The sequence below is a fragment of the Mercurialis annua genome, linkage group LG8 (assembly GCF_937616625.2).
Source record: "Mercurialis annua linkage group LG8, ddMerAnnu1.2, whole genome shotgun sequence".
NCBI classification, from domain to species: Eukaryota; Viridiplantae; Streptophyta; class Magnoliopsida; order Malpighiales; family Euphorbiaceae; genus Mercurialis; species Mercurialis annua.
In genome coordinates, this window is record NC_065577.1 from 32,370,438 (window position 1) to 32,379,457 (window position 9,020).

Sequence of the window (9,020 nt, forward strand, 5' to 3'; positions counted from 1 at the left end):
AAGAATGATATATACAAATAGAAAATAACTCCTCAACAGTCAACACTAATGAGTAAGCCATTTCATAAGTTAATGATGATAACTGCAAATTAGTCATCCACAAGGGCTTTTTAGCCACCGAATGGCCACCCAATTAAAATTTAATTTTTCAAAATTTGAAATTAGATCGAGGATATAAATTAAGACTACTCTAACATCTTTGTCATCAGACGACGATGGTCTGAAATCAATAACTTCTCTATTGCTGTTCGTAGTCTTAATGTATCCATCATCATTGATTCTGTAATGCCAAAAAATCGTTGTGCCTATATCACAATTGAAAAAATAAAATAAAATGATTCGCCATTAAAATAAATCTACAATTATTTAATTTTCAAAAATAAATATTACTTTATCTATTTATTTCTATTATAGAATGCAATTTCTTCTAATTCTAATATCATTTTGAACGGGCCGTTAAAAATGAAAGTTATTGGCCCAAAATCGGCCGGTCCAAAGTTTCAAGAAGAGAAAAATTACCGACTACCCAAAACCCCCGTCCCGCCTTTCCCTGCAAATGAAACATTTCACTGTTATGTACATTTCTTACAGTTTGTCCGTTTAGGGTTTTAAATAATATTTTTCAAAACCCTTCCCATAACCCGAAAAGAACAAAACCTAATCTTCTTCTCTCTTTATTTCACTCTCCACAAGCAAAATCAGGTAACATTTCAAACTAAGAATGTCTCTCTTTTGATTTTACATTCTTTAATTCTGATAACCATCTGTTTAATCTGAGTTTAGCTTGAATTTAGCTCAATTATTATCTAAAATTGCTTCTATTCTCACTTTTTTTTGTGGGTTTATGTGTTGTTCAGCCTTTTGAGTTGTGTATGTTTGCTTCTACTGTTGCTGTTAATATTGTTTGTTCTGTGTGGTGGATTGTGTTGGTGTTGTTGGGTTGTAGGGAGTTGGAATTTTGAAATGTATGGTTTTGTTTTGTGTGTGTAGGTGTGAAAGATTTGAACTTTAAGCTTAAATTATGAGAATGATTCGCTCTCTTATTTTGTTGGAGTCGTCATTTTTATGGACAAGGAGAATTCTCTCTTTTCTTGCCTATTCTTTGTGTTTTTATTCTTTACCAGGTAGTTTGCGTAACGAGAGTTCATATTACACATCATTCACTGAAGTTCCAATAGAAACACTCACCCTTTTTTTTGCATTTTAAATCTTATGCATGGACATGAGTATCAATTTATCATGGGCCTATGGAGTTTTTATATTTCCACTATTGTGAGGTTGGTCTTTCCTTTATGTTTTAATCATAACATTTTGCAATTTGGAGATGGAAATAAATATGGAGACTGGAATCAGTGCATTGCCAAGTTCCAGGTAGCACAGACAAGGCAAAACGGTGTTATTTTAAGATTTCTTATGTAAAAAATGAAGTTTTCTGTCCCAAATGTCAAGTGTCTGCAATGTCAAGTGTCCGAAACATTTTCGAAAGTGGACATGTTAACTGAATGAAGTGTCCATGCTACCTAGGTCAAGTTCATAGTTTGACCCTTGATTGAAGTACTGGATTGGGAAGCAATATATGTGTTCTATCAGTGGCATACAGTTCCATTCATGAAATGTTTTTAACTTGTTCTTTGTTTGGATGCTCACAGCTGTGTTTTTAATTATAAATTTAATAGCTTTAGTAAGCTATTTGTTAATGATTATTTTTACAGTATTTGATATACGTCACTTTATATGCAGGGCTGCATGCTAAAAGGTAGTAGACATCAAAGTATCATGCATGCTGTAAAGGGTGGTTGGGTTGGCCAGACATTTGCCCTGTCAAAGCGCAATGAGTCTGGAGGAAGGAAGGCTCGCCTTCGAATTTCAAAGGGGGAGAGGAAGGAAATGATTGAATCTTTTATCAAGAAGTAATTTGCATGACATTTTACTTTCAGTGAATTTTTCCTGTTATGTTAATTTGTTTTGTTCCAAGGATAATGATCAGTTTTAATTGCATCAGTAATTGATTGCTGTTGCTCCATTTATTTTCTATAACTTCTTCTCATGTAAGCTTCTCATGTTGGAACTTGCATTACTTGTAGGTATATGTTCTTGAAATATACGATGACCGCTTGATAGATGATATTTATTTTAATATCTTACGGAAGTATATTTTTTTATGTAGTGAGAACATTTTGTTTGATCAGCTAAGTTTTTTTTTTTTTGGGTACGAATGGTTGGTTTGGTCTTATAGTCTATATAGGTATGCAGGATGTAAATTCAATATAACAGGTACTAATTAGGCTGTAGCATATGCTTTGACTGTATCATAATCATCTATGCTACAAAAATGATAGACATCAAAAAGCTTTAGAATGTTAGTATATGGAGATTTCTGTTGGTTAGATTGATGCTTTTTTGATACCTTTTCCCTACAAATTTTTCCGTTTATTTTAAGTAGGCATTAAGTAGTACTCACTGAAAAAGCATTCTTGCAGGCACCAGAGTTTAAACAATGGGAATTTCCCCTCTCTAAATCTCACGCATAAAGAAGTTGGTGGGTCCTTCTATACTATAAGAGAGATTGTAAGAGAAATTATCCAAGAAAATAGAGTGCTGGGTCCTGCTAAGTCCTCGCCAGAGGAGCAGGATCTTGACAAGTTATACACTCAGTATTCATTGGGCACAGTTTCATCAGAGCCTGAAGCCTCTGGTTCCATGCTACCAAATGGAAGTGCTTTTGCCTCCAGTCAACATCAGGATTTAACTGAAGAGGTTTACATAATGTCCAAGGAGCTTCAATACGGATTTGGCAATAGAAAAATCATCGATGTAAGTCTTTCACCTCTTAATAATAAAGAAAGTGACCAAAAGATAAGTGTGGAAGAAGGGGTTGTATCTAGGAGTGAATCACTAGAAAAAAATGCTGATATGGAAGAAATGATAGTCTCAAGGATTAAACCACTGGAAACAAGCAAAAATATGGATGAAGTGGTTGTAGATACAAGTGAACCACTGGAAACAAATAAACGTATAGGAGAAGCAATTGTTTCTAGGAATCAACCACTAGAAACGAAGAGAAGTGACAAAGAAGTGACTGTATCTACGAGCAAAGTAACTCAAATAGCAGATGTCATTGTAGAGGCCTTTCCATTGCAACCTGTTACTCAGCCTACTTGCATTTTGGACGAAAATTCTGATGAAGAAAGGGATTTGAACAGAAGCTTAGTAGAAAAAGATGTCGAAAAGGTGTTGCTGGAGCCAGTATCTGACACTTCTTTATCCAGTGGAACGGATCTGTTAGATAACTCTTTCAAGGTTGATGATAAAGCAGAAAAGCTAGCAGATTCGTCGCTTCAACAGGAGTCCAAATTGCCGGATGATAAAGAAGTGAAACACAGGACAGAATTTCAAATAGGAAACTCAAATTCTTTTGCCACCAAAGATGCCATCGCACATGATGCTCATGTTGGCATAGATGTTGAAATGAAGGCAACTCATAATGATATGAAAAGTTCTGAAGCTAAGGTGAGATTTTATTTATTTGAATACTTCTTTATGGATTCCATGGGAGGCTTCCTTTCAAAATATTATTCTCTCGGATATTGTTTTGTTATATATTTATTAAATCAGCATTATCAAATAGTTTGGTATCATAGGTATATGTATATTTATAACATGAATATATTGGAATGGGAAACAATTATACAAAATGGGCGAACCTGGTTCCTTGAGACATATCTATATTACAGGCTAACTTGAAGTTGAAGCTCAATTGGGATGATTTACCTTGGTAGTTCATGATAGTTGGGGTTTAAATGAGCAATTAATTTAATATTTAGAAAAGGAAAAATTTGATCTCTAATTATGTGAATTGACTATTTATTTTCAAAAAATATTGGAAGTCAATTGTTCACTTTTTATAGTCATGTATGCAATTGCTCTATTGGCATTATTTGATGCAACAAGATTATTAAATAGAAAAATAGAGCAGTCAGTATAAGTTTTTGTTGAAACCATTATAATTTATGGACATGGATGTTGTGTAATGTTATGGTTTTCCAATCCCTACATACTGTGCTGGTTCAAATTTTAATAACTGGCAACATATGGACAAAAATAAATTTATTTGGCGCTTTTTCGGCGATTTGGCTTATGCTTATGAGTGAAGTTGTGCATTTCTATTGAATTACATCTTACATGTTTTTTACCCCTTTTTTGTTTCTTTGAATTAATTGTGACCAAAGGGCCTGCTGTTTTAAATAAAATCTAAAATTAAGGTGTAACATCTAGCTTCTATTTTGAGGTACTGGTACTTTTTCCGCTAACTTCTTCCATTTTATAATTTGTGTGAGAAAATTAGCTTGGGGATTACACATTCAGTGAACTTTCATGACTCTTGCTGTTTCCAATGTACTAAACGGATGGATGTATATTAACTGGTCTAGTTGGACACATTCCACACGAGTAGGATCATTTAAATGCTTATAAAGAGAGAGAATCCTTGTAGCTTGCTGTCTTTTGGTCTTCAATAGCATATAGCAACCAAATGCTGCTAGAGAGAATGGTTTGGTGTTGAGTTGTTTGTGCTTGAAAAGGGTTGCTGCCGAGAAGTTTGTGCATGCAAAAGGCTTGCTGTATAGTTGTTTGTGCCTGCATCTAGTAAATAGTGTTTTATGGTATGTGATTCATGATACTCAAATAGACTTTTAAATTTTGTGAGTTAATTTATTTTTTCAAACTTGAGCCGTACCAAACTAAAAGGAGTTTAAAATATTTCAAACTAAACCGAACCGGTCGTTTGGTTGATTTTTTCAGTTCGGTTTGTTTTTCTGGTTTGGCTTATGTAAAAATTGAACTGATAATTTTTTTACTCTCAAAATCAAACCAAAAAGAATAACTGAATACTTTTATAGTGTCAAATTGAACCAAACCGAAATATTCAGTTTGGTTTAGTTTTTGCACACCCCTTCTTACTGGCATATGCTATTACTGCTTCCATAATTTGTGATCTGTCTGTCTGCGTCTATGTTTCTCTGTTACTTTACTTTTAATCAAGATCTTTGCATTAGCACGACGTAGGAAATGTGTATTTATGAATACAAATCTGTCTTGCATGAATTGAGTGGTTCATCTACTACGTTTTATTACTGGTATGTTCATTATAAAATTCCTGAGAAGTATAGGCATGGATGATATTTTCACAACTGGTAAATTAATTTTCATATTATTTTTGTAGGTTGTAAATGCAGCAAATGGCGCCCTCACCAAAACAATAGACAGACCGCATGCCACCAAGAACAGCATTGCGCCAATCACCCAACAGAAAGTTATTCAAAATAAATCTGATGCACAACATAGCAGCAACTCTCGGAAAGGGAGCACTCCGACTTTAGAGAGAATTAAGATGTAAGTATAAAAGACACCTTCAACTAGGAGTGCAAAAATTAAACCGAACTGAACTGATAAATTTGGTTCAGTTCAGTTTGACATTATAAAAAATTTCAGTTTTTCTGGTTTGGTTCAGTTTTGGAAGTAAAAAGAATTCTGTTAAATTTTTTGGTACAAACTTAACTGAATAATCAAACCTGACCAAAATAAACTGAACCAACTAGTTTGGTTCATTTTGAAAAATGTTAAATTCTTAAAAATTTGGTTCGGTTTGGTTTTTGAAGAAAATTACAAAATTCTATATTGAATTTTGTTAATTCATATTTTGGTGTATTTGTTACATGTCTAGACTCTTGTATTCATCTTTTGGTTGGTTTGTGGGCAGTGAATCATGGGAAGGAACATCTAAGAAATCAACAAAATCGGAAAGTAACCCGGTGGTGGCTGCTTTTAAATCTTTTGTAGCTTCCTTTGTAAAATTTTGGTCTGGATGAAGCTTGATTGTGGTAGTTTTATATGAAATTTTTGCATTATCAGCCAAACTAATGTGTAAACTTAGTAGAGCCATGATATGGGGAGGTTATTTCCAAATATTACGTGGGAGAAATACTTGCATATGATGAGGTAATGAGCTTGCATATACTCGCATCCCTTTGCTGTCGGTATGCTTAGCAGAAATATTTGTGTCGATTCTGACCAAGCTGTTGCCGAAAACGACTAATACTTTGTACGATCATGAGGAAGATATCCTGAAATTGACTGCGAATCGAAGCATTTCTTGTGAGTATGTTCTTGAATTCCAAATGTTATTGTCTCTGTATTCTGTTAATCGTGTCAATATTTATGTACCGTTGGATCTAGTTTCTTTAGAGGTGCATTGGTAAGTTTGGTCACTAAATCGAATCAAATTAACCGTGACCGAATTTGTTCAATTTTATCATAATCATAACTGTATCTCAATTACATATAATCAAACTGAAATAGTTATTCGATTTAGTTGGGTATTTTGGTAATACTTAAATTTTATTTGATATTAATTACTAAAAAGATAAAATAAAATAAATTGATTTTGGCATTTAAATTTAATTATATATAAAGTTAGAAGGTAAATTGATATCTAAGTTATTTAAAAATTATAAAAATACCTTAGATTTATAAAAAATTAAGAAAATACTTCCATATATATAATTTTGTTAATTCAGTTGGTTTGGTTAATTTGAAAATTTCATACCAAAATTTAAATCAAATTGAATCAACCAAAACTTTCAAAATTAATAATTTAAAGCGAGCTCAATTAACTGAAAACTGAACCAAATCCAAATTTGAATTTGATTCGATCAGTTAATTCGGTCAATACTTGAATAGTGCACACCCTAAAGTTTCTTACTCAGTGGTCTCTGCTATTCCCTCTTTCTCTCATTATCAAATTGTAGCCGTCTAAAATCAAACCCAGAAACAACAGCTGCAAACTAATAAGCATACATTTAATTTCCAATTTTGTTTTTATTTTAGGTCTGTTTTTGGCCCTTCAAGCTTGTGTAAATGATTATTATTCTTGTTTTTCTATCAAATGTTGCTGTCGTGTGAACCATTGCTTGTATTAAAGAACATAATGAGGTAATCCCCAAGTTGTTGGCGATTCTTGTGATCTCCCTCTTGCAGTGAGGTCCAAGATCCTAAAACGTCTTGGGCTCACATCCCTTAGAGATAAGATGGAGAAGATTATATGAAAATTCACGGAAGGGTATATAGAAAAGTTCCAAGTGTCAGAAGCGGCGGTTATGGCAGCCTTTCGTCATGATGGTGAGTTTCGTTGGTGATGCATTCAACGTAAACGGTGTGGATGGTGTGATTGGCGTAAAATTTGCACATAATTTTAAACACTAGTATATATCAATTGTTGTAAACGTAATTCTCCCTCCACTCTAAATTAATAGACACTATTTCAAATTTTTTCTTTTCAAATTATAGGCACTAGATATTTACTTTACTAATTAATTCTCAAATATATCCTTATTAATTATAGAAAATATCTTCGAAAGACAACAAAAAATCACAAAATGATAAAAGTTGTCATTATATTAAATGAGGGCAAGTATGGTTTTTATTAACTCATTTTAACTAGATAATTTAAATTGTTTAATATCCGTATTTTTTCTAATCTGCCTATCAATTTAGAATGGAAGGAGTAATATTTATCTTATGTATCTCTGTTAAAAAAAATGTTGTGTTGCCATTCCAGTGTTGCTCACTGAACTTTCACTTCGTTTTAATTTGTTTTTTTCATGACCATCTAAATAGTACGGAAACAAAAAACAAAAATGATACGAAACAAAGATCGAAAATAATATTTTTATAAATAAAATATAGGATTCAAAATATAGAGAAAACATGTAAATAATAATATTATAAAAGTTTATTTATAAATATATATAATAATATTGCTTTATGTGTTTCACACGTGGTTCATAATTTGACTCGTCAATGCATTTTAATTAACATTTCACTTAATAAAAAATAAAAAGTAACTTTTTTGTTATTTTATTATGTTCCATGAAAAAATTAGGTTAATTACAAAAATAACTCCAACGTTTAGGGGTTATAATGAATCAAATACTATTGAATTTTTTTAACAAAACTAACGTTTGAAAACGTTTGAAAAAAACACCAGGTCAGCCCTTATGCCACATTAGGTCAGAAAAAGTTACATTTACTCAGAGTTATAATAAGTGATCAAATTGATTAGAACTAACTTATTTTAACAGTTTAGTCCATAATTTTAAGGGTTAATATCATAAAATTCACCAACGTTACACGTTTTCTCAATTTAATCACGTCTTTTAAAACTGCCGGGATCCAATTTCATAAATTGTGACTGGCACTAGGGTATGAGAGTGGTAGCTCCGAAACTCGTAGTTAGCCTCGCGGATAAACATACAAATAAATAAATATACAATCAACTTGCATAAAACCAATGCTCGGGAGCAAGTATCCAGCCTAGTCTAATAGTTTATATAAACAAACAACTTATATAATCAAATGCTTGGAACAACTCTGAAACTCCAACAGCATGATATAAATATATATATATAAGTCCAAATCCAAAGTAAATAACATGGCAACAATATTATAGCAACAGTCGGACTTATCCGACAAACACAAGTCTAGAATAAAAAAGATATCAACTTACACTACCGCGGTCTAAGAGTTAAATAGTTTTGACCTCCTTTAATAATTAAAAATGAGACCTCCAAAGGAACGAGAAAACTAGAAATCAACCGGTGCGCTTAAAAATAAACCTGGAAAATGGGGAAACAACAGCATGATATAAACACTATTTACATTTATTAAGTGAAAACCTTTTAAATAATAAAACATTTTACACTTATATAACATATGGATAAGTATTGAATCAATCTCAAAGTAGATGTAACAAAGCAACACCGAATCCCAAAGTAGAAGGAACAAATCCTCGTCGATCCCAAAGTAGGCGAGATGTCTCTACGCCGATCCCAAAGTAATTACCGGTGCACACAGTCTCGATGATACCCATCGAGTAGCTCGTTTCAATGCAGATCCATAATAATTTCAAAACCATTTCGAAACTCCGTATACAATATATAGATACAAAATATACAATTTACTTA

The 9,020-nt window shown here is 32.5% G+C and overlaps 1 protein-coding gene across 1 annotated transcript; it reads left to right on the forward strand.

Moving 5' to 3' along the window:
* The first annotated feature begins 559 nt into the window (after positions 1 to 559).
* LOC126661190 (uncharacterized) lies at positions 560 to 6,160 on the forward strand. Its single transcript, XM_050355006.2, has 5 exons — positions 560 to 702; positions 1,741 to 1,910; positions 2,481 to 3,510; positions 5,222 to 5,391; positions 5,759 to 6,160. Exons 2-5 carry the CDS (start codon positions 1,747 to 1,749, stop codon positions 5,865 to 5,867), a joined length of 1,473 nt encoding a protein of 490 aa, XP_050210963.1. The 5' UTR covers positions 560 to 702; positions 1,741 to 1,746; the 3' UTR covers positions 5,868 to 6,160.
* The last annotated feature ends 2,860 nt before the right edge of the window (positions 6,161 to 9,020 follow it).

Coding starts and splice junctions, on each gene's coding strand:
- LOC126661190 (XM_050355006.2), top strand. CDS start 1,747: ATGCTAAAAGGTAGTAGACATCAAAGTATCATGCATGCTGTAAAGGGT. Junction 1,911..2,480: donor ATTGAATCTTTTATCAAGAA/GTAATTTGCATG, acceptor GCATTCTTGCAG/GCACCAGAGTTTAAACAATG. Junction 5,392..5,758: donor ACTTTAGAGAGAATTAAGAT/GTAAGTATAAAA, acceptor GTTTGTGGGCAG/TGAATCATGGGAAGGAACAT.